Below are 26,673 nucleotides of genomic sequence, written 5' to 3' on the forward strand. Positions count from 1 at the left end.
TAGCAGACTGGTAGGAGAGGCCCTTGGGTATGCCAGTGGACTGATGGATTCACTAGCATACTCAGGGCACCTCCCATTAGACTTCTAGCATTCATACCCCTCCCACATGCAGGCCCCTCCCATCCGACTGCTAACACATACAGGCCCGTCCCGATTAGTTTGATTGATGAAGATTAAGCCACCCGAGAGGTAGCACGGGTATGAATAGCCCGTAAAGGCCCCTCCCACTCACCCAAACACAGCACACCCCTCCCACCAGTCAGTTACTTTCTTGTTAATCAACATATCACAACATTAATGTGATATGGAACATTATATATATATATATATATATATATATATATATATATATATATATATATATGTATAATATAATATATAATATAATATATATATATATATATATATATATATATATACTATATATATATATATTATATATATAATATATATATATATATATTTATATATATATATATATATATATATATATATATGCGAACAAGCCTGAATGGTCCCCAGGACTATATGCGAATGAAAACTCACACCCCAGAAGTGACTCGAACCCATACTCCCAGAAGCAACGCAACTGGTAACTACAGGGCGCCTTAATCCGCTTGACCATCACGGCCGTCAAAAAGGAAGTGATAGCCGAGGCTATTTGAGCCACTTCCCCGACGGCAACTCGGATGGTAATCTTGGGCATAGCATTTCACCAAATCACCTCATTCTTTGGGGCACACGTGAGGAACACAAATGCGAACAAGCCTGAATGGTACCCAGGACTATATGCGAATGAAAACTCACACCCCAGAAGTGACTCGAACCCATACTCCCAGAAGCAACGCAACTGGTAACTACAGGGCGCCTTAATCCGCTTGACCATCACGGCCGTCAAAAAGGAAGTGATAGCCGAGGCTATTTGAGCCACTTCCCCGACGGCAACTCGGATGGTAATCTTCCTTTTTGACGGCCGTGATGGTCAAGCGGATTAAGGCGCCCTGTAGTTACCAGTTGCGTTGCTTCTGGGAGTATGGGTTCGAGTCACTTCTGGGGTGTGAGTTTTCATTCGCATATAGTCCTGGGGACCATTCAGGCTTGTTCGCATTTGTGTTCCTCACGTGTGCCCCAAAGAATGAGGTGATTTGGTGAAATGCTATGCCCAAGATTACCATCCGAGTTGCCGTCGGGGAAGTGGCTCAAATAGCCTCGGCTATCACTTCCTTTTTGACGGCCGTGATGGTCAAGCGGATTAAGGCGCCCTGTAGTTACCAGTTGCGTTGCTTCTGGGAGTATGGGTTCGAGTCACTTCTGGGGTGTGAGTTTTCATTCGCATATAGTCCTGGGGACCATTCAGGCTTGTTCGCATTTGTGTTCCTCACGTGTGCCCCAAAGAATGAGGTGATTTGGTGAAATGCTATGCCCAAGATTACCATCCGAGTTGCCGTCGGGGAAGTGGCTCAAATAGCCTCGGCTATCACTTCCTTTTTGACGGCCGTGATGGTCAAGCGGATTAAGGCGCCCTGTAGTTACCAGTTGCGTTGCTTCTGGGAGTATGGGTTCGAGTCACTTCTGGGGTGTGAGTTTTCATTCATATATATATATATATATATATATATATATATATATATATATATATATATATATATATATATAATATAATATATAATATAATATATATATATATATATAATATATATATATATATATTATATATATAATATATATATATATATATATATATATATATATATATATATATATATATATATATATATATATATATATATATATATATATATAAACCATATTCTTGCATAAATTCTCAACTTATATTAATACCTTGGCTGCGTTCGCCTTTAATCATTTATCTGTACGAAACATCAAGAGGGAGACAAAAGATAAACAAAAAAAAAGAATATATGAAAGCAGGAAGACAATGCAGATTTTTGACATGTCCTTCATCAAATCTTTGGCCTTTAATGCAGAAACTTGTCTTTGATCGTTGAGTGTTGGCCAACCAACCGCAGCGGCCCGGGACCGTCTCTCCCTCTTGTCCCGAGACATCAAGGTCACCAAGTCCTCAGTGATCTGGTTTTCCAAGCACGTCCTGTGTCCTTAGACAATATATAAGACACTACGGGCTCACCATAGCCCGTGCTACTTGGAACTTTGTTCCAGGTAGCGAATCTTTTAACAACAACAACATCCTTTGTTGGTTACCACACCATAAGAGTACCTCACTTCTTGGTGTATGTATAATCTGCTGAAGATTTGAAGTAAACATCCGCCACGAAGATAATGTTATTAAAACAATTATTTATTACTACTATCCCCTCTACAACACCTTACTTTGCTCCTCAGCTCTCTCTTGCCTATTTATTGTCTGTCTCTACTTCCTCATCACCACCACACACTTGGTCCGGGAGACATCTCCCGTCACGCAGGGTGCAGTTGCACCTCCACAGATCTCCAGTATCATCTCTTGATACTGGTGATGGCTCGAAAGGGCCACCACTTACGAGCTATTCATGCCCGTGCCACCTTTTGGGTGGCTTCATCCTCATCTTCTTCATCTGTTTAAAACACGGGAGACATCTCCCGTCACGCTGGGTGCAGTCGCACCTCCACAGATCTCCAGTATCATCTATTGATACTGGTGATGGCTCAAAAGGGCCACCACTTACCAATTCATGCCCGTGCCACCTATTGGGTGGCTTCATCTTCATCTTAACACATTCACAAGGGAGACATCTCCCATCATGCAGGGTGCATTCGCACCTCCACAGATCTCCAGTATCAGCTCTTGATACTGGTAATGGCTTAAAAAGGCCACCACTTACGGGCTATTCATGCCCGTGCCACCTTTTGGGTGGCTTAATCTTCATCATCATCATCATTCCTCATCACAATTCACTTGAGAATGGTCCATGACGGACCGAAACGTCGTCGTCCCTTCACCTTCTAGTGTGTGGTCTGGTCAACATACTTTAGCCACGTTATTGTGACTCATCGTCTGCTTATTAAAACAAGACTAAAACCAGTGCACTCAAAAACAGAAGCGAAAAAGAAACAGGGAAAAAGGAGGAAACCCCACCTCCATTTAAAACTTTGACCCAAATATCAGAGTAACAGGGTTATTGCGAACAACCGAACTCAATTACGGGCTCACCATAGCTCGTGCTAAATGGACATTTCGTTCTGAGTAGCTAAATCTAAAAAAAAAAAAAACTTGAAGTAAACGGCAAGCTCTTGGTGGCTTAATCTTCATCAATCAGCAAACGGGCTCACTATAGCCCGTGTTACATGGACACCGAATGAGTGCAACCCATTCTCGCACTTGCTTATAGTCAATATTGGCTTATTTAATAAGTGCATATGTGACATACTAATTGATTGTAAATATTTTAGTTTACCTTGAAAAGCTTCATAGAAAACACCGACCTCACCTAACCTTCTTAGTATGTTAAGATAAGCATCTTATTGCTTCTTAATTACAATTATTACTTAACCTATACCGTAATAGTGCTGATGAGTTAGCCAAAGAATCAACCTTCAAAGACGTTTATTATACCCTTGAATTGCCTGTAAGCAGTCCGAGAGCAATAATACACCAAGAACTTTTGGATCTGATGCAGAGTGAAATCTATACTAGTAATTGTATTTATCATTATATTATCATGCAAGAAGAGCCACACATCTATGGATCATCCAATACAATCAGCAGACTCCTAGATGTTACTACTGCTCGGCTTAGATTCGGCTATAAGTACCTCTGGAAATTTTCATTACTCGCTGATATAGACCTGATCAAATGTAAACTGTGTCAACAAAATTATTCGCACACCCTCCGTCACTACGTGATGGAGGGCGAAAAGATACGTGAATTCAGAGACAACTCCATAACAAATGTACAAGAAATTTGTAAATATTTAATTTAAAATTATCTACTACCAGAAATTTTAGCCAAATATTCCCAATTTGCTAACTGTAGGGTAGTAAATATGGGTGATTGTAACCTATCCACCGCTGCTTAACCTACTTCCCCACATAAGTTGCTTAGCTTGGAGACTGTACTTATGGTCGGCGTAGAACTCACTGTTGACGTATATTAATAATAATAATAATAATAATAATAATAATAATAATAATAATAATAAATGTTTATTTAGGTAAGGTACATACAAGAGATTTTACAAAGATTGATGGATTTATAGATAGAGCTAGTACATACAATGCCTAAAGCCACTATTACGCAAAGAGTTTCGGGCAGGAAAAATTCATTTTTTAAACTTGTTTAAATAAATGAATTTTGTGATTCAGTCCCTGAGCCCCTATTATGTGCCCCTGTAACTCTTCCCACCACCGCCCACACCATGGGTATGAGGTGCATAATAAATTAACTACAAAAAAAGTGTCCCGCTTTATTGTTCATTGTCTTAGTTTTCCCGGGAATCTCTCTGCTCACCCTGTCGGTGTTGTGTATATTCTTGTTTTCTTAATGCTTTTGAACATGTAGTGACTTAATAATACGAGGATGGATAGCAGCTAATTGCGTTGTGACTATAATCGAACTGCTTCCGGAAGACACACTAAGTTTATATTCTCAGACATTAATAAGTCACAATAACGGGGGTGAAAATCAGACACCTAACCCACACATCTGAAAATATAGAGTTGTGGGTTGGATGTTGTTGTTGTTGTTTAAGATTCAGCTACTTGGAACAAAAGTTCCAAGTAGCACGGGCTATGGTGAGCCCGTAGTGGACTTACCTGGCACAGGAGTGGGGCAAGTAGCACGGGCTATGATGAGCCCATAGTGGACTTACCTGGCACAGGAGCGGGGCAAGTAGCACAGGCTATGGTGAGCCCGTAGTGGACTTACCTGGCACAGGAGTGGGGCAAGTAGCACAGACTATGGTGAGCCCGTAATGGACTCACCTGGCACAGGAGCGGAACAAGTAGCACGGGCTATGGTGAGCCCGTAATGGGCTCACCTGGCACAGGAGCGGGGCTGTAAATGGTTGGATGTCTGTTTACATTCTTTAAATATCCGGGCACTTGCCACTGTGAAGGCCGGCCGGCTACCTTTCCCGCAAGATAGTCATTGGTCGCTTTGTAAGTGACGAAATAAAATCCTCTACAAATTGTCTGATAGTTCAGTAAAGACTGTATTCTTGAAGTTAATTGGTTGCTGCTTTCCGTGACGTAAGTGTAGCTATCAGCAGTTGATTGGTTGTCAGCATCAGTAATGTTGTTTCTGATTTATGTTTTTAATTCGATAATATTTCGATCAGGAAATTTGATAATTGTACAAATTTTGAGCACATCGATTAATGACATAATCGAACTATTATCTCTGCTAGTTGACGCGTTACCAGAATGAGTGATGCGATAGATACCGTAACATAACCTCTCACTCAAGTGACTGGCTATTGGAATAAATGACGTCAACGAACTGGATATATTCTCTTGTGTGATTGGTTGGAAGAACTAGTGACGTCAGCGCATGAGATCATGACGTCAGCGCTGTTACTCACCCGAGTTATTCAAATTCTGACAAGTCACTCCTGTGGTTCACGTATCTTGACATTTCCGTGTCCTCTGTATAACCCCCCGTTTTTGTGGGTCTCAATGTGCCTTTGTACTCAACAGATCATACGGGTCTGCAGGAGCCTTTAATAGGAGGCCTGTCGACGACCGGGCCGCGGGGACGCTAAGCCCCGGAAGCACCTCAAGGTAAGGAGGAACACTGAATTAGGACGGTCCCAACGGAGGCCTTACAATGGTAGCAAGGCTGTCTTTCATCAACCAGTTTTTATCCTTGCGCTCCTCTGTCGCTGCTGTTGAGAGCTAGAAGATAAATCAGTGGGTCTTAACCACTGGATCCTTAGTGGGTCCTTATCTGTATCAGTGGGTACTAAACCCAAAGGGGGTCACGAAATGCTTTCTGGTGGGGTCGAGGACCCTAAATTCTGAGTACTAGTATATTTGAATCATCGAGAATTAACAAATGGTGAGCATCTTGATTAGGCAGTTTTTATTTATATTTTCAATTATCAATATTTCACAATTATGAAATTGTAGCAGAGGCAGGTCTCAGGTCTTTTGAGTTTTAGAAGTAATTATCAAAAGATTCAGTTTCAGAAAATAAGGTTGCGAGTCCCAAAAAAGTTGAGAAGCACTGGTCTAGAGGATATCTATTGCTTTCTTATAAGTAACGAGCAATGTTTGATCAACGGCATTAATCAACTGCAATCTGGAAACCGCATCGTGAGATTAGGCAGTTCTCTTCATGTAAATGAAGAGAACCCTTTATCGTCGTTCGCCTAAACATTGCCTCGAACAAAGGTTTGAAGTAATCCACAAGGGCCGTGACGAGGATTCGAACCTACGTCCGAGATCTCGGACGTAGGTTCGAATCTTCGTCACGGCCCTTGTGGATTTGTTCATTTGATGCATCACGCTATTGTGATTTGTGTGTGTAAAGATTTGAATTCTTTGAGTGGAAATTTGAGAGGCTCCTATATGAAGTCCCTGATCGACTAGGTAGTAATTATTTTTGTATTGTGCAAGCAGATAAAGATAAATCACGACTGTTGATACTGGGGGACTTCAACTTTAAAGCAATAGACTGGGAGGCCTATGAAGCAAGAACAGAGGACTTTTGGACATGCAGATTTGTGAACCTCATTCTGGAGACATTCTTGTATCAACACATGAAGCAAGCCACAAGAATGAGGGAAGGAGATGTACCGTCAGTATTGGATCTAGTATTCACCAGGAAAGAGAGATATTTGACATCCAGCACCTTCCTCCCTTGGGAAAGAGTGATCACGTCCTGTTAGACATAAATATGGTTTAAGATATCACCTAGAAGAAAATGGGGACATGAAACAGTTGATAAACTCGATTTCAAGAGAGGTCACTATGGAGAACTAAGAAAAAATTTTAATGAGTGTAATTGGACAGACTTGCTGCGAGGCAGGGAAGTTAATGAAATGTATGCCAAATTTTGCAAAATATACGATGAAGGCACACAAACATTCATACCAAAACACGAGATGCAGGGCCAGAAAACAGGATTGGTTCAAGAGAAATTGCGAGAGGGCTAAACCAAAAGACACAAAAATGGAGTCAATATAGGAAGAGGCCAAACCCCCAAACATACCAGCAATACAAAGATGCGAGAAACAACTATACGGCAGTAAGGAGAGAGGCAGAAAAAATTTTGAAAAAGGAATAGCGGATAAAGGTAAAACAGAATCGGGCCTATTTTACAAATTCATAAACAACAAATTGCAGGTAAAGGATAATATCCAGAGGTTTAATATGGGAAACAGATTCACGGAAAATTTAAAGGAAATGTGTGAAACATTAAACGAAAAGTTCCAAAGTGTTTGTATAAAATGAAATCTTCAGAGAACCAGACACTAAGAATTCCAGAGATTTTGAGCGTATAGAGGTGTCTAGAGATGAAGTGGAAAATATGCTAAAGGAGCTAAGTAAGAACAAAGCAGTTGGTCCAGATGGAGTTTCACCATGGGTTCTGAGAGAATGTGCATCTGAGCTCAGCATTCCACTTCACTTAGGCGAGAAGGTGGTGGAGGCCAAAACCATCAGTAGTTTCAGAGCATTATATGACGAAGAGTGCTGGGTAGACATGACACCACGAGCATATCTCTCATCCTGTAACTACACTTGGGTAATTACACACTCACTCTCTCTCTCTATATATAGGGGCCAGTGACTGAGTAGACAACACACTGGACACGTAATCCTGTGGTCCGGGGTTCGATTCCCGGCGTCAACGAGAAACAATAGGCAGTTTCTTTCACCCTGATTACCCCGTTACCTAGCAATAAATAGGTACCTGGAAGTTAGACAGCTGTTACAGGCTGCTTCCTGGGGGTGTGTGTGGGAAAAAGAAAAAAAGTAACAGTGATTGACAGCTGAGAGGTGGGCCAAAAGATCAGAGCTTAACCCCCGCAAGCACAACTAGATGAATACACACATACATACATACATGTACGTACAATTCTTGATTCACCCAAAAGCATACATTTATTATAAGTGAGCATACATACACTTTTTTTTTTTTTTTGTAACCAAGGTTCACAACAAAGAATAAAAAAACAAATAAATTTTCTTCTTTATTGCAAGTCATATTGTACTTCATTTGTTAGAATGAACATTGTATACCACATAATTCAATAAACACCATAGAAACATCAAGAAAACATTAAAATTAGGAAACTGGAATGAAATGGTATCATAATTTTGAGCAAAACCACCATAAAAATCTAACGACTTGTTTCCATGCACTACCCAAATGTCTTTATAACGAAGCAACCATGTATTGTAAATCTGATAGCACATTATCTTGCATTACAGTCATAATGCAGTACTGTAACCTGACATTTTATATTGTTGGAGAAAATGTATAATTCGGAAGTTTTTATACACTCCAGGACTCTCTTCAGCTGAAAGCTCAATAGTGTGAGAAAAGGCAAAGTAAATCATTACTTTGGTCTTCTTGTTTCTCTATTGTTATTTCCCAAAGAGGGTGGTTATATGCACTGAAATAATTACTTTATCAACACTGTGGATTCTGAAACTGTGTAACTAGCGTATTAAGACAGTAGCCTGCTTAGCCAAATGAATTTTGGGGCTCAATTTCCAAGACCATTATGTGACCCTGTAACCTTTTCCACTACCACCCCAAAGGATAGGTATGTGGTGCATAATAAGTGAACAACTCTAACTACTTGTAATTTTCAGTGTTGTGACATTTATCCCATACGATTGATACAGCATCAGTTTTCCTTGCATTATCCAATTTTAAACAAGGAAGCATCTAAGTAAATCTGATATACCTGTATATTTGCATTACTTCATACTGGAGAAACCAAAGAAATCTGATACTGTATCATGGTTCATATTATTGCTTAAAAGTTCCTTGCATAGAGGAATCTGTATTTCATCAAATTCTGTTCACGAGACTGACATGTCAAGCAAAAGGCAGTATAGGTGCCTATTAGTGGGCGGGCCAAAACGACCAATGGAAGAACACATGGTGTGATCATATATTAATGTGTATAATTTAATCAACTGGTTGTATGGTCATAACTTAACTTTCCTATAACAGTACTCAAAAGCTGTGACCAGGAAAAGGCATTGTAAATTTCATATGCAATTACCTTTCCTGGCCTGAGGGTGGTAACAAATTTGCAGAAAACTGTGCAAATTGAGAGTTTAGAAAATAAAAAGAATATGATTTTACAATAAATTGCCAGTAGATGAGTAACAGTTATCTGGAGCCGTGACAATTTTTGCAGGCCACTTTATATTACCAAATTTTAAGTACAATATTAAAACAGGAGATATATGTAATAAATAACTTTCTTTCGATAATGTATTTGTCAAATATTGTATTACTCTTGGCAATGAATTGTCCAGTAACTTTGTTTTATGAAATATACTTTCAAAGTAGCACTCAGCAGATGTATTGACATGGTGTTTGAATTGGCTGATAACTGTAAAGAAACAAATGCTGTATTAGCAACTTTAACCTCAAAATGCGCCCAATGCAATACGTCCCATGACTATCGTGCAACTAATGTGCACCCTGCACTTTTACTACTCCTACGCTTTTGATACATCATCATATTTCACGTGAAAATTTTCAATTTTCTAATAGGAGCACCAATATATATGTTTTTTGTGCTACAGTACAGTGCAGTATATGTATTATACATAGTTGCATCATATCTTAAAATTAAGACAGAAATACATAATACTTTTCATTGCAATATAAAACATGTAGCAAATTCTAGCACGTTTTGATTGCAATTTAAAAGTACCATTAGGGTAGACTGCATAAACTGTATAGCTGAAAAATAAATTTAATGAAAAATAAATAGCAAATACAGTATACTGTATAACATTAACAAAAAATATTCGGTACAAATATTTCAACCCATATTTACTAAAAATACATAAAAGATACACCAAAAGCTTCATTCAATCTCACGATTTATATTTGAATACAGTATAGAGTAACTGAGGTCAAAACACATCCCCTTTTTAAAAAGCCAGTAATAAATGTGACTAGTCTAGATAATTAGATGTGATCTGCAGTGTTGGAAAACTAGATAAATATTGACAACATTTACAAATCACTGCTCTCTCTCTCATTTACCATTACAGTAATTACAAAATTGAAGAGAAGGCATTTTTTTTTTTTTTATAAAATGTGAAACTCCCATTCTTTAATAACTATACTGCATTATAAAACATTAATTTTATCACTGAAAATCAAATACTGTCCCGTCAAGTTCAATATGCACAAGTTTACTTTATAATACCTTCATTCACCATCAAAACTTTAATAAAAATAATATTCTTACTCTATACAAATATCAAATGAAAATTAGAATTATCATCAAATTATTTCAACTGTTACTTACCTATCAAGTCTCCAACTATTACACAATGGTACAGCACATCAAACCTGTACAACAAGCTATTCATTTACCACAAGTGTGTACATTGCGTCCAACACCTCAAAAATTATGACAACTAATGCAGAAATACATTTAAGGTATACACGCTACTATACTAAACTTCCAGACACGGTATTTGTAGCCATAATCATAAAAAGTTTCAAGTTTTAGCTTATGACAATAATTGTAGCTATATGATAACAGAGGTTGCAGTGTTCCAGATACACAGCAACAAAGGCCACTGTGTTCCAGATACACAGCAGCAGATGCCACTGTGTTCCAGATACACAGCAGCAGATGCCACTGTGTTCCAGATACACAGCAGCAGATGCCACTGTGTTCCAGATACACAGCAGCAGATGCCACTGTGTTCCAGATACACAGCAGCAGATGCCACTGTGTTCCAGATACACAGCAGCAGATGCCACTGTGTTCCAGATACACAGCAGCAGATGCCACTGTGTTCCAGATACACAGCAGCAGATGCCACTGTGTTCCAGATACACAGCAACAGAGGCCACTGTGTTCTAGATACACAGCAGCAGATGCTACTGTGTTCCAGATACACAGCAACAAAAGCTACTGTGTTCCAGATACACAGCAACAGAAGCCACTGTGTTCCAGATACACAGCAACAAAGGCCACTGTGTTCCAGATACACAGCAACAGAAGCCACTGTGTTCCAGATGCACAGCAACAAAAGCCACTGTGTTCCAGATACACAGCAACAGAAGCCACTGTGTTCCAGTTACACAGCAACAGAGGCCACTGTGTTCCAGATACACAACAACAAAGGTTAAAACAAAAGAAAATCATGATAATATAAATCATGTATTGGTGCTTGCAGAAAATTAAGATGGGATTCTTGTGCATAGCATGGGAATCCAGCTTGCTAAAAGAGCAACAAAATATTGTACAGTACACTATAATACCTTACACACACAAAACCTTATTTGCATTAAACATGATTCCAATTATATCATTAAAGATATAATGCAATGAAATACAAATTACCGAGAAAAATGATGTTAAAGCTAACTACTGCAATTACAGTATTATCTCGTGAGGTGAAACCAAGGAATGTTCGAGAAGAATTGTACAGTTTCATCAATGTAAAGCACTTTTTTCTAATGCACAAAGGAGTATCATGTGAATAGACATGTACTGTATCTCCAAAAGCCTCCCAGTTCTTTACACATTAGTGACAACTGAATTTTCTAACAATTTGTGGAACTTGTTACTTCTTAATAGTGCACAAATTAGCCGACACTGGTGTGTGTGTGTACATACTCATGCTTGCATACATTTACATATTTGTATAATATATATTATATATATACATTATATATACACAGTATATTGCTTGTAAATATTATGTACATACTGTATATACATAATATTTATATGATCATGAAAAAGTGAAAGCACCATTAGATATTTTATCAATTATAAGACGAATGGAGCATAACCATATCGACCAACTTCAACTCTCTTTTTACAGATGCTTAATAAAAGGGGAGAAAAAAAAAACATCCATTTTAGATTCGCTTATTTTTCACACCATCTACAATTAAAAAAAAACACACACACACACACACACAAACCATGGAAGATTACTTTTAATTTGGCCTCTCTATTAGTTTGCAAAACACCAGGCATTTATGGCTTAACCTGGTTTTCATGCATGTTAAAAAATAAATAAAAATCAAAGAGCATGAACTATTCACAAATAGAAATCTTTCCTTAACTAGTGCAAGATTTATCAGCTTAGCCAAGACTAAACAGTAATAAAACTAATCAAATATGGGCTCTAATGCAGCAGTCCTATACCTAGTGACTAGGCATCCCTTGGTAATTCACATGACTTGGCTTAGTTTACCTTGAAGAGTACTATTTTCCGTCAAATTATTAAGAGATGCAAAGATTTTAAGAGCTGATATATTGCCATATACTTGTTACCATTTTGAAGACATTTGGCCAAGGCTGTCGGTTATTTGTGCAGAGAATAATACATAAGAGATAAGTACAGTACTGGATTTACATAACGTTACTTATGAAGGTTGGTTCAATATTCACAGCTACACACAATTAGATCAACAAATGATATTAATTGATTGCCATTTTTTACTGAGAAAAAATTCAAATACATTATGCACATCAAATTCTGATATAAAAACTTAATATCCTTAAAAAAATTAAATTTGTTTAATTAAAACAGAAATAATCATCGAATATGTACCAAAATGTGAAAAATGCTTCAGCATAATATAAATGCTACACTAGGGAGTCAAGCTTCCTACACAGGCTATAGACTATATGACCCAAATCACAGTTGAAAGTTGCTTTGTGACAGTCAGCCAAAGAGAGAGAGAGCGAGCGAGAATAATTCATTGCTGCTCACTGCCTATCAATTGGCTTTCCCTCGCTTCACCTTGCTTATGTTGGCTTTCCTCTTGTCTCTACGAGTCTTATCCTAGAGAAATACAAAGTAAAAATTATTGTATTCATTGCACATGAATTGGATATTTTCTGAATGTCTTCCTGTAGGAACATAATTTTCACTACATACCCCCACAGGAAATGCTACTGTTCAGATAGATAAATAGCAGATTATGTCCTGTACTTGTTACCCCTCTACTTCAACCTTATTATATAAAGTTACTAATAGATGGTAGCAAGCCAGAAGACTGTTATACAATGTCAAAATAAAACTTCGCCATATGAGGACATTAAACAAATTAAATATCAATTCTAAAATGGTAAGATGTTTTACCAATGTTTTGCAATTTCAGTGACATCACCTGCATATGCAGTAATATAAATGACCATAATTAATTTGTTTATTCATTATATTTTTAAAAAATTAAAATTAGTTTTGTTTCTCCAAAGAAGTAAAGTATCAATCACTCTAACCTACCAATACTTTCAAATTAAAATTTTTATTCAAAAGAATATACTGTCTATACAAAGAACTTAAGTGTAATGTACAATTGTGGAGACAGGAGTTACATAAACTAATGAAGCTACTATTATACAAAAAAAATAAAAAACAATAGAATGTAATGAAACGCCATTTTCTGGGCGAGCCCCCCGGAGGCTCCCTGGCACCCACCCTCCCTCTGGTTGGCGGTTTCGTTTTTGTTTTTGATTCTCTGCCTCTGAACTGGGAGTGTGAGTAGCCGTGTGGGGGGGGGGGGTCCAGTGTTATATTTAGTTTGTTAGCTATCTTTCAAATTTATTTCACTCTCTCGGCATCGTTATAAATGAGGCTTTGCTTATGCATGTTTATAATTTATAATTACTGTATAATGGCCAGTTTTAGGCTATTAATGCTGTAATACAATATTATTTATTAAATGATTATTGTATTACAGTATATATTTTAAACTAAGTCATTTATAATTGCACAAACATTTTATGAACTAAACTTTCTTGAATTTGTATACTGTAAATATAAACACCTACACATGAATACATAATTTTTTTTTAATTTAAATCTCAGTTTCAGTTCCTATTATTACTGTTGTCATTACTATTAATACTGTACACTGTTTTACCAATTTATATTATTATTCAATTTGTAAGCAAAGTGTTCAGCAATTGATGCATAAAAATTTGAATTTGATTTACACTGCTGTACACCAACTAGAAATGTAATGATTAATTCTTATGAATAAAGCCTTTGAATCTGTTTTTCTAATTTTGATAACCTAATCTGGACTTTTATACAGTACTGGGATTTAATAATAATGGAAAGAAGGTCTATTCAGCTTACTGAGGTCTCTAGAGCCCAGTGTGAAGCTGTCTGCAGTCACTTATCCAGTTACTGGAGAGACCCAGTTGTGTTTAATTTGACTGATGTGAACATCATTAACCGAGCCACAACCCCCATTTTAAGAGCATATCTAGTATAGAAGAATCCTTTTGGAACTTCTATTTTTCAATACAAATTCTTCTAAGTCTTCCCAGAGATTTAAACCAAAACTCTGCTGACAACTAGTCACTACCTCATCAAGTGCACTTTAAAACAACAACGGAAAGAACTTAATCTTAATCTTTTCTACCAATATTTGTGTCTGAGAAAATAGAGTACAGTATATGGTACAGTATGATATACCATTGTTGAAGTATATGAAGTGTGTTAGGCTAATCGAGGTTTCCCCATAAGGCGAGGATGCCCATCCGGTTACCCAACCTGCGCTGGCCTTAACATGACTGACCGGGCAATGTGCCTATCACCCACCGTGCCACACCACTGAGAATGCCCCCTTCTCTCTTGGCTTCCAAATATATGTTGAGGCTTGATTTACTAAACAACTGACTTTTATTTTTCTTGTTTAATATTTTATAAAATTTGTTTTAATTATTTTTTTTAGATTCACTTGTTATATGGTGCATCTTCCCTTCAGTGCCCTCAGGCAAGGTGATGGTTGCTGCGTGTTGTTGCAAGAGCACGCTACTGTATGTTCTTCTCATTACTAATGCCTGGAAAAATATCACTAAAATCAGTACTTGTTTAGTAATAAAAACAATCTAAATACAGAAGACACTTGATCAATATCCTACAGGTCTTCCCCTGACCGATACAGGAACACCTGTTACATGTCCTCACCATATTCCTGTATGACCCTTCATCACGACAAACACCCATCCACAGACATGATTAAGTACACCATAAAACAAGGGCAAAATATTGCATATTTACTTGTAGCAAACAGTCATCTTAAAACAGATATCCTGATCCCTGTGGCTTATTGCTTCAGTCCTTGAAAATGTACCATAATTCAAAGAAGTATACATAAAGTTATTTTCATGATGATTTATAGTAACTGAATAGCCAATTGAATAAATTGATATACTGTACTGTAGTGTAATATAAACGGAAAACGTCAAACCCGTCCCAAATTTTGCCAGTAGGATAGAAGAGGATACGCGGTTCTAAGCTGGACTAATAGACAGTTAAAGAAATCCTAACAAGTACTGTTTTCAATAACACTACAGTATAACATATTTCTGCAATTCAAGAACTGCCAAAACTCCACAGACAAATAAATGACAAAAACTAGATCATACATTTAAATTCATGGTAGATACAGTCTTACTTGTATTCAGATTAAGCGTAAGGAACAAAATGCACAAGATTCAATGGCAAAAGCAAACTCATCAAGACTGGAATTTAAGACCAAGATAGTAATCAAGACTTCATGTTAATACACGTATCACTCCTCATGCTCCAAAAAATATACTAATTCCACCACTGTATACTGTATATACTGTACTGTGTTTTTGATGTAGAGAGATGGCAAAGAGAGTGGTGCAGGTGTGCATAACAAAACAGATAGAAATATACCGAGATAAAGATATTGCGCAACAACTAGGCTGTTTAGTTAAAGGAACATACAGTATCTGATCACAGAAATATAAACACTGTACTGTACTAGAGAATGATGCAATACAAGACACTTTTACTGTACAATATTTTAAGAAGCAGTTACAAAGCATACAGGATGATCCATTATCCAAACAGTACCACAAAAACTGATCACAATTGAAAATGTAACTTACTGTACATTCTTAATATGACAGTCATGTGCTTTAACCATTCATTTCCCAAGCATGTACTATTAGGGGGACATACAACAACAAATCGTGTACATGGTATAGGTTATGAAATTACCTTTTCCTGTGCCTCGAGTGCTTTTGCCAGTTTCCAGGACAATATAGCAGAGATGAAGAACATGGGTGAAAGACAGAGTAAAAGGTACCAGCAAAATTCCCAAGGATTTCTGCAAAACAAATATTTATGAAGATAGTAATATGGTTAAAATTAAAAGGCGAACTCAAAAGCATTTTGAACTGCATAACTAAATCCTGTGCTTGCCTCATAACAGCATTGTTACTTTCTGTTCCTCATACATACTTCACTGCCTCTGTTCATAGCTATCTGAATATTCTGCTTTGTCACAGTCTCATGAAGACACATGCAGTCAACTTGAATCAGTCGCTATACAGTACCTTGAATTGCTCTAGCATCTCTTCCCTCTAAATTCACCCGAAGAGGTTAACTATACAGGTAATTTTTGCACTTGTTCACAATAATTTACAGTACTCGTACATTCCCTACTTTCCGTTCATTTCATAACACTTATGAAAAATGCATAGATTGTGAATAACTTAAAAAAACAAAAAATCTGCACTATTTTACTCATTCTATTATGACAAGTGCTGTTTTCACACCTTGATCTAGTGTTCAATTTCTCTGTGACCCATGCCTATCACTAGCTTTCATTAAAAAGTTTTATACTGTATGCTTTCCTTATAATCACATAAAGCACTTAACAAGATATGAAATAGCAGTGCCTTCACCATTTTATGACTTAAATAGTAAAATTTTCCGTCTAAATTAGTAAATTTTTAAAACAATCTTATTCCATTAATTAACAATTCCATTTTAGTATTAAATTGTTCACTGTAATACCGTACCGCAGTCTATGTTTTATACTCAAATGAAAGATGTAATGTTAGTAATTATTATAAGCAGCAGTACAGTGAGAATTTGATGAACGTTATTTAATTTTGTAGGATCTTTGGGCGATGCGACACTGACTGAATCCAGGAAATTCCTCAAATGACCCGGTATTACTAGGTTTGCAGTGTCAAAAATCTACCATAAATTTATTTGACCCAGACTCTCAACAAACACAGGCAAGGACTAGCACACATTGATTTTGACAATCAGGTACATACTGTATTCTGAAAAAATTAAGAGGGTCCATACCTGGCAGCATATACGACTAGCTGGTGCAACCAACCCCCACTGACTTCCTCAATGGGAGTTTTTATAGCATCATCACCATCCATTTTGTGCCGTCTGGTGATGAAAATAAGGAAATGTTAGATATCTGTATCTGCCAAGAGTTATTTTAATGCACTATTTTAATGCAAGTTAGATATTTTAATGCACTGTTTTTACTAATTTTATACACATTGCAGAACGAGTTTAAAACACCTACCTTACCTCCCTGGCCCGAGTTTTTCAAATACTGTACAGTGCATTATAGAATTTTGTTTCTAAAGATTTTTCAGAAATTAATATTTAACATACAATAAAAACATACATACAATTTTTTTTTACTCAAATACTTAACTTAATTTCTCTAATTTGTATTTTCTAATTGTTATTACATTACACCTATTAACTAATCTCTAAATTGTATAAGATATATTCATAAATAGGAAAAACTGTCTTCAGTTTTCTTTGCTCCTTCTTTCTTCTTACTAAACCTTTATATAATAATACTCACAAACTCCTTTGTTCCTTTATACTTTTATACAGTATGACATGCTCATTGTTTGTTGCTGCTACTGTACATATCAACAAATTTCCCAAATAAAATGTAAAATATTGAGCATGTCAATATCTTTCATAATACAGTTCTGCAATACTGTACTGTACTGTGCAAGAACAGACAGTGCACAATTTGCAGAAGAAATGCATATTATATCTGGGAAAAAATGCACAATTTGAAACTGCATATTAAATTTAAAGGTTAAGTATATTTAGTACAATATGTATACAAGAAAATTTGTTTTGTAATTAAATGGCCTTATTTTGGTGGCTCCTTCATAGCTCCCTTAGCTTGTGGCACTGGCAATAGGACCATGACAAGCCAGGGTTCTGTGGGCATTCCTCTCCCCCCCTTCCCCTAAGACAATTGCCAATTCATACCAACTTTCCTCCACAAAAGAGCAGAAAGCACATGTGAATCAAAGATCAAGTCACTGGTCGGAAACAAAAAAGTGTCACAAAACACTTATAAATTCATCTATGAATGCTTAATAATTGTGTACTTATCAAACAAAAGCTATCCAATCATCTATCTAAAGAATGCCCCCAATGCCACCAGATGGCGGGTCGAGCCCCTCTGGACACTAGCGAGGCACTACCCCTCACAAGCCAAAACACATGCAAAGTAATACGGAACAGAAATAATGACTGAACTCTGAGGTAAAGTGTTTATTCTCAGGGATGCAGGACCCATTGCCACAGCACAGATGAGGGCTAGGCACATCAAGGTGCCAAACTGCTAAGACCTAACTGAATCGCTACAAACCACAAATATGGATATTAACTGTGGGACATGTTAGGAGAAAAATGCTGCCAGAGCAGTAAACTAACAGAATTTAAGACCTTTGGAGTAGACAGTGGCTTAGCTGAACTTCACTACCCAGCAAAATATCAAAGACAACCTTGATTTGGTGCAGAACAATGAAGTACTGTATGAGGACTGAGAAACCACAACATTCCAAGAGGCCAGAGTTTTCTATAAATACCTATGAAAATGGTCACTAGGCATAGCATTTGATGTATCTTACTATAAACTGATGTATCATATTCAAATTTGCAAGGAATTTATTTTAATTTAGTTTATTCCCTACTATGTATGAGTAACCATCCTGTGAGATGGGGATATTAGATGAACTTAAAGCTAGTTTTTGATCTACATTGTTTAATCTTTCATATAGAATAGAGTAGCAGCACATTGCTGTATATACATAAGCTTTTATAAAAAAAAAAAAATGAATACAAAAATATTCTATAACTTTATTATAAAAGTATTCAATATTTTTAAAAAATCTACCCGTTATTCAGTAGGGTAAACGAAGAGATACAATCAATGACTGAGTACAGTATTGACAGCCACAAGTTTTGATGGATTAATGGATTATCAAAGTAACATGGTGTCATTTTCATGTACAAAAATGTAATGTATCACGTTTTGTGGCGCGTATTCTCGTAGTTTTATTACCAAAATGCAGTTACTTTACCTCTTTTGCATCACCAGAAAAACACACTCAAATAATAATTTTAAAATCTGAATCAGAGTATATATGTTATATATATTAGTACATGGCTCAATTGTCAAAAGCACACTTGTCAAAATGATGCAAAATGCAGCATATATATATCATAGACCCCTGCTATAAATGTGTCTCTTATACCGTGCACTTTTTTCACACTGCTCCTGTGCCAGGTAAGTTCACTACGGGTTCACCATAGCCCATGCTACTTGCCCTGCTCCTGTGGCAGGTAAGCTACGGGCTCACCATAGCCCGTGCTACTTGCCCCGCTCGTGTGCCAGGTAAGCTACGGGCTCACCATAGCTCGTGCTACTTGGAACTGGTTCCGAGTAGCTGAATCTATTACAACAACAATAACAACCGTGCACCTGCTGACTGTGGCACTGTGGCACTAAGTACGGCTACCACAGCTATACAACTCCCGGAACACAAACGTCACATGACAAGGTTGGTGAGGCCTCGTGAGTGTGTCGCCGCCTCCTGCCTCATCTTACCCAGTGAGTGTGATGAGTCAAGTGTCCAGGACCCGCCTCCGCCTCCTCTCACCTCACCCCAATATGCTCCAAATACCACAAATTCAGCAGAAATTCGCCTCTTCTAGTGGTCTTAGGAGCTTCTGTTTACATTTAGAGAGACCCCCGAGAAGGCTCAGGGAAGCTGACAGTGCCTCCAAAAGTCAACCAATCGTAACGCAGTGTAAAATAAAATTTGGCTTTCTATTGGCGGATTGGTTGTACAGATTCTCAAAACGCTAGTAACGAGAGTGTCATGCGGCGCATCCAAGACCATTTTATTGGGTAAAATTTTCACCAATAGGAATAGAGATTTGATTGACTCTTGGGCGACGTTTAATTTTTATTGGTTGGCTGAGGAGAGGTGCGGGAGAAGGCGGACTTGCGGTCGGGCGCTGCTAGTGGTAGGGGGGCACAGGCGTAGTGCAGGAAACTCTCCTCGGAAGTGGCTGACTTTACCTTTTATTGGGGTGTAGGGGTGGGGGTGAGGCATGAAATATGTCAGTCAACCTGGTGGTGCTGAGGCTTGAGACTGCTGACGACAGCCCGACGCTCAAGCACATCGAGTACCAAGGTGAGGGTACTGGGGTCATGGCTACTTCCCCCCCCCCACCCCTCTCACCTGCTACTCAACCTCACAACCATACAACTGTAACCTCATAGTCGTCTCCTCCTCATCATAACACATACCATTTGAGCTTTATAGATTGGTTTCAGTTAGCATGGGTTAGGTAAGGATTTTAAAATATTTCCTTCAATATTTTTATTTCCACCCCCTCCCTTACAAAATACAAAAAATACAAATATTTATTCAGGTAAGGTATATACATACAAGGTGAAATACAAAAGTTGATGGATTCATAGATAGAGCTAGTACATACAATGCCTAAGTTACTTTTACGCAAAGCGTTTCGGGCTACGTTTCGGGCAAAGCCTACTCACTCAACCTGGCTTAACATATTATAAGGATTCTAATTTTGTATTGAATAGGCTGCCTTTAGAAATTTGTGTATGTGCTAGGCCTACAGATATTGGTCATTTCACACCAAACATTAATAATATTTTATTATTATCATTATTATCAATTTTAAAACCTGTGTAATCTAACCCAATACAGCATAACCTAACAACATTGTTTCCTGTAGGTGGGAACAGGAGGCCTGTGCGATTTATCGAGGCCCACGTAGGCCAACTATCGACCTGCCCACTAAAATCTATCGGGTTTATTATTTTTAGTCTAATAATATGTTGGACAATTGTCGTTTTTACATTTTCATGCTTGGAAAACATTTGAGCCGGGTTCTAAATTTGACTACAAGTAGAGCATTGAAATTGGACTTAATGGAGTAAGAGATATATATGCTGCAGACATGCTTAGAAAGAATGGAAAAAAGCCTGGTCATCCTCCTTTTTTGCATAGTACTGTGCTTATAGTAACCATGTGAACCATCGTACATATATTGACATAATGGACAATTGGAAAATAGAGTATGGTACTATTGAATTTGGACAGCACCAGAAAAGGTTTTGTGTGTGTTGATAATAAAAACCTAATCTAGCCTAACTCTTCTATGCCTAATATACACTTATCTGAGGCCTAATATAGTATACATTTGCTATACTAGGCCTAAGAATATTTAAATTTGGGTTATCCTTATTTTTCCAGACTCAATAAAGTGAATAGTACCAAATTCTACAATTTGTGTCCATTACCTTAATATATGTATGATGGTCCACAGATACAAAAAGTACTATCTAAACAGAATGAGGAGTTGAAAAAAATATGAAAATATAGTTGAGATATTGTACAAGAAATAATGCAATGAATAATTTAAATATAGAGAGGTAAGCAGGCGATGAGTCACAATAACATGGCTGAAGTAATTTGACCAGACCACACACTAGAAGGTGAAGGGACAACAACGTTTCGGTCCGTCCTGGACCATTCTCAAGTCGACCATTCTCACAATCGACTTGAGAATGGTCCAGGACAGACCGAAACATCGTCGTCCCTTCACCTTCTAGTGTGTGGTCTGATCAAACATAGAGAGGTAACATTAAAACTGAACAGTGTCCCAAATCCTCCTCTTTAATGTTTCAAAAGTTATGTTCAATATGCCATGTATATAAAGTTACATAGTAATCAAAAACTCAAGGTTGTTCTCTCTCTTTCCAGCTCCCAAATCTCATAATAGACACTGTGGAAGTGACCGTGAGGCGAGCCCATCAGAGTGGCCTCCCCTAGTGACGGATACACTGTTGTCAATACACCGAGGACGCAGGCAACCCACTCAGATTACTGTAACAACGCTTGAGGAAGGACACATCATTGAGGTTTAAATTGCCCTCTTTTTTTTCTCTCTCTCTCTCTCTTTCTCTGCCTTATACTGTAATATTTAGTTCCCCATCCTCATAACTGATGTAATCTGCTTTGCTAGATTTAACGACATATATTGTAGAAAGTAGGTAGAGTACTATACTGTATAATGGTTTCTCCTTGCCACTTGCTTTCTTCATGAGGATTCATTCTTTTGGAGATACTGTATTGTTTAACATTTCTTCCCAATGTACAGTAATTATGCTCTATATATTGAGGTACATTTCATACAGTACGTTCCTGTAATTTTCTAGCCTTACGTTGCTTTCTCATATGCTGGTATGTAATGTTTGGCTGCTTGCATGCTGAGAGCAGCTACATTCTCTACTCAGAATTAAACATACATTAATCTTTATGACCTAGTTAAGTTTTTCAGTTTAGAACTTTAGTATAATATTCCTTTATGCTTGTACAGTACTGTATTTTAAAAAAGAAATTATTATTTTAAATGATTCAAAATGAAGTTGAATAGTTTTGGTAAATTAAATTACCATTGCTGCAGTTTTAGTTGTTTCTCAATAGCATTGCTCTTTCAGGCTGTAGCAGCAGCAGCAGGCAGTGAAGATTTCAGTATGGACCACCAGGCGAAAGGTAGCTCTATGGAAAATGCAGGTGTAGACACACGCTCAGAAACAGGGAATTTAAGTTGTGGGGGAGTACTACCAAGAACTAGCAAGGAGTCCACACCATGTGCATCCAGCAGCAAAGAAGGTATTGTAGCTATGTGGGCATTACAAAATTTACAGTAATTCTAAATGTGGATGTAACATTCATAGGTTTTTCTTAATGCATTTCTCTCTCATTTCTTAGTTTGCCAAGTTGTGTTTACATAACTTTTCACATAATTCACTTACAATTTATTTCCTCAAGGCACTCCCGGATTAAGTGAAGATGGCAGTAGTGGAAGAAGAGGCCGTTCTGTGAAGGATCGCGTTTCCTTTGTCTCTGGGAACCCTATGGTTGATGTAGCACATGGAATTCTTCATCTTTATAAAGAGAAGTATGTTTTATACATTATTAACAAATATACAATATTGTGTGTATAGTATTGTGATTGGGAAGATAGTCTTTTTGAAAAATGTCTTGAACCCTCTTTTTCCTATATTGCCCTGTCTTTTTCCCAAGAAATTTGTAAATACTGTACTGTAGGACAATGATGGTGACAATAATAATGAATATACAATAGTGTGACTAAATATACAGATTATATAATTTCAGACCCATTCCACATTTTTTTAAAATCAAGATTTAAATATTTTGTATTTTCATTTGTATTTTTCTTAAAAAATTATAGACAATATTTGTTTACATTATTATGTAGATAGAGAGGTAGGTAGGTAGATAGATGGATAGATTTTGAAAGTGTTTTTCAAAATTTGCATAAATCCTCGTGCATCAATACTCTTATGTACAATGTACAGACCTCAATGGCAGGGTACTTTTCTAATCAGTTGCCTGATGTACAACCTAAACTCCTTGATAATGCAGCGCAACTGTTAGCACATATAAATGTCAGTGACCTCAACCAGTATCTCATATATAGAGGGATTTTGATAAACTCTAAGCAGTCTTCAACCTCTTTCCAACCCACATATCAAGCTCGTTCCTTGACTGTGTCCTGAGGACACAATATTTTTATGTCCCGAGGACACAATCCTGCCACTAAACCGAGGAGGATGGAACTGTTGTAACCAGCAGTCAAGAGACGGCTGATCTACTGGCAAATCACTTTGCTGCCAAGATGCAAGCAAAAAAAAGCGGGAGAGAACGAGAGAATGAACACTTCCTGACTAAATGGGACAACTACTTAAAAAAAAAAAATACTTAGGTGAAAGTCAACTTCAGCTTGGCATGTGAGCAATTGTCTTGAATTGACCCTGGCTAATGGCTCCAGCAGCACTGAAGTGCCACTCAGAAAAGAGCATTTCGTATCATTTAACAGACTTCATTTATGTGAAGTATGTGGCAGTATTTTGTACGGATTTTGGTCCATGAGTACACACACATGCTACACCATATTTTCCAATATTTTTCCAGTGTCACTGTGAACCACTGGAAGTCATTGCTTTCAGTGCATCCAGCTCTCTGAAGAAGCGGATTCTGTTAAAGTGGGCTTCACTGTACCGACCTCCCTACTCTTAAAGGGGGTATATTATGTCTAGATATATGCATGCATGAAATCAAGATAGCAGACATTGTGTAGGGTGGAAACCACAAGTTTTGTTATTTTAAGTTTAGTTCATTATTAATTATTTTTACATAAATGCATGTTTTGTAGTAATAAATTAGGTTTCGATCTTTAGGCATGATTTTTGTATACTGTTTTGTAATAAGAACTTATGAGTGTGGTAACACAAATTACAATTTCTTAATTTACAGCACCAAGACAAGTTTGGACGAGACAGACTCACGATCAGAGATGTTGTGTATGCTGGCAGTTCCGACATCCATGACAATCCACGACTTGTTGCAGTTTACAGCGCCCTGTTACTCTGTGATACAACATATGCGCATCATTCGTGATCCCACGCCCAACCAGTATATGGTTCTCTTAAGGTTTAGAACACAAGTGAGGCAATGTTTCGGTTTAACTTAACAAAATTTTAATATTCATAATAGTTTGTTCTGTTTTACTATATTTAAATAAAACTCTCATTAACCCTTACAGTGTGGCTGATGTCATGAGTGGCACCAAGAAAACCTGTATTTTTGTTATTTTAAGTTTTTTTTTATAATAAGCATAAGAATACTGTGTATGTTTTCTAGTATTTGTTGAATTGTGCATATGGATGGCAACTGGCTAGATCAATTATAATCTCAAAGGGTTCATTGTATTTTTTTCCAATCTTTATAAATCCGTTTACATTCAACTTTGGTTTACTTCCTAAGGGCAGTTCACATTTTTTCCACACATTCTTACTTTCAAATATAGTTCAGTATTGTGTAAGTGGACTTCATATTAATGATAACCAAGCCCAAAAATTGCCTCCAATCCACAGCGTAACAGTAATGCCAAGGCCAGTAATTAGAGATGAACGCGTCGCAGAATCAGTAACGACAACTCGGCCACTCTCTCCCAATGCCCAACCACTTGGACTGGACGGTAGAGCGACGGTCTCACTTTATGCAGGTTGGCGTTCAATCCCCGAACGTCCAAGTGGTTAGGCACCATTCCTTCCCCTCCCCCCGTGACATCCCAAATCCTTATCCTGATTCCTTCCAAGTGCTATATAATTAAAATGGCTTGACACTTTCTCCTAATAATTGTTTCTATTCTCCTAATGCCCTTCACATCCCCAGCATCTTGCCACCCAAAAATCTGTAAACCTTGGGCTCCAGACTAACCTCTTAAGATTTATATCCAGTTATTGGAAGCAAGGCCCAAAATCTGGCCGCCTCAAGAGGCAAGGGAAGTCTGGGGGGTAATAAGAGCACCATGGTAATCCGAGGGAAAACCACCTGAAAGATGGAGCACAAAAATAACAACTGCATGATATGATATGATATGAACCATGCACCTGCTTATTAGCAGTAAGCAATCTCTAGCAATTCTTGCTCGCCACTGGATGGCTGCCTTGGCTACCCATGGGCACCGACCAGCTAACTTCCTTGTTCACATGCTGCCCATGCAACAACCTCCAAACTCCACTGTGGCAAATGAGTGCTGATATCTAGTGATATCTGATATCTAATTGTTATTTGTGCATTTGCTCGTTTTGTTGGGCTCTACTTTTTTTGGTGGTGATTCTTCAAATTACTTTTGTGGGGCTCCCATTGCCAGAAGGTGCCAGATTTTGATCCTTGATGTTCCCAGGTGAGTAGCTCAGAGATCCACTCCATAAAGTGTCATTTCATTCGATTGAACTCTGAATTTATTTGTTTTTCTTTCCTATACAGTATTTCCATGCACAGTGTGGCATAATTTGCACAAAATATAGTCGTTGATAATGAGTCAAATCAATATCATATTGTGAAGGGTTTTGTAACTATTTTTCCATTCATTTCATATCTTAGTACAGTACAGGTACTATATATTACCACAGATAAAATATTTAAAACAAAAATTTTATGAGCATAGGGAGATGGCTAGAGCTGTTTGAAAAGTAGTCTTGGGGTTAAAAATATCCATTGTTGGAGGGAGTCTTCTCTGTAAGTGATATTCAACAGCATTTCTCTTGGCTACGTTTTCATCTGCTACTATCTAAGATAGTAGCAGATGATATCAACATCTTATTAATGTTTTCTTAATAGTACTCCTTATATACTGGACGTATTTTACAACCTGTATTATAAATGTCAAGGATTTGAGCATTATGTTCACAAAATGATGTGCCCCACATTACAATGTTAGTAGAATTTAATATTTTCATCTTGGACATCTCATCAGTTTTAGCAGTGTTTACCACTTATGTTGTTG

General features: G+C 37.4%; 2 protein-coding genes across 9 annotated transcripts in view; one reads left to right on the top strand and one right to left on the bottom strand.

The window, feature by feature from the left end:
- Positions 1 to 8,140: 8,140 nt before the first annotated feature.
- On the bottom strand, positions 8,141 to 20,088 carry LOC123765040 (small integral membrane protein 15). Of its 6 annotated transcripts, XM_069333475.1 has the most exons (5): positions 19,736 to 19,822; positions 17,519 to 17,576; positions 17,284 to 17,376; positions 16,183 to 16,291; positions 13,572 to 14,990 (listed from the first exon to the last, which is right to left on the bottom strand). In XM_069333475.1, exons 3-5 carry the CDS (start codon positions 17,364 to 17,366, stop codon positions 14,865 to 14,867), a joined length of 318 nt encoding a protein of 105 aa, XP_069189576.1. In that variant the 5' UTR covers positions 17,367 to 17,376; positions 17,519 to 17,576; positions 19,736 to 19,822; the 3' UTR covers positions 13,572 to 14,864. The 6 variants fall into 6 exon arrangements, with proteins under 6 accessions (XP_045609381.1, XP_069189576.1, XP_045609383.1 ...); XM_045753425.2 differs by lacking the exons at positions 17,519 to 17,576; positions 19,736 to 19,822 and adding an exon at positions 19,862 to 20,027 and having other exon boundaries at positions 8,141 to 14,990; XM_045753427.2 differs by lacking the exons at positions 17,519 to 17,576; positions 19,736 to 19,822 and adding an exon at positions 19,960 to 20,088.
- A 174-nt stretch (positions 20,089 to 20,262) lies between these two features.
- LOC123765039 (BRCA1-associated protein) overlaps positions 20,263 to 26,673 on the top strand; it is a 28,966-nt gene continuing 22,555 nt past the window's right edge. The window contains exons 1-5 of one of the 3 annotated variants that reach the window (XM_045753423.2): positions 20,263 to 20,453; positions 22,056 to 22,213; positions 22,793 to 22,967; positions 23,127 to 23,256; positions 24,636 to 24,825. In XM_045753423.2, the coding sequence (XP_045609379.1) occupies positions 20,378 to 20,453; positions 22,056 to 22,213; positions 22,793 to 22,967; positions 23,127 to 23,256; positions 24,636 to 24,825 (729 nt within the window). In that variant the 5' untranslated portion in view covers positions 20,263 to 20,377. Of the gene's footprint in view, positions 20,454 to 20,482; positions 20,611 to 22,055; positions 22,214 to 22,792; positions 22,968 to 23,126; positions 23,257 to 24,635; positions 24,826 to 26,673 lie in introns of those variants that run through there. The other 2 variants (XM_045753422.2, XM_045753424.2) reach the window with 2 other exon arrangements.

This window comes from Procambarus clarkii, chromosome 29 (assembly GCF_040958095.1).
Source record: "Procambarus clarkii isolate CNS0578487 chromosome 29, FALCON_Pclarkii_2.0, whole genome shotgun sequence".
NCBI classification, from domain to species: Eukaryota; Metazoa; Arthropoda; class Malacostraca; order Decapoda; family Cambaridae; genus Procambarus; species Procambarus clarkii.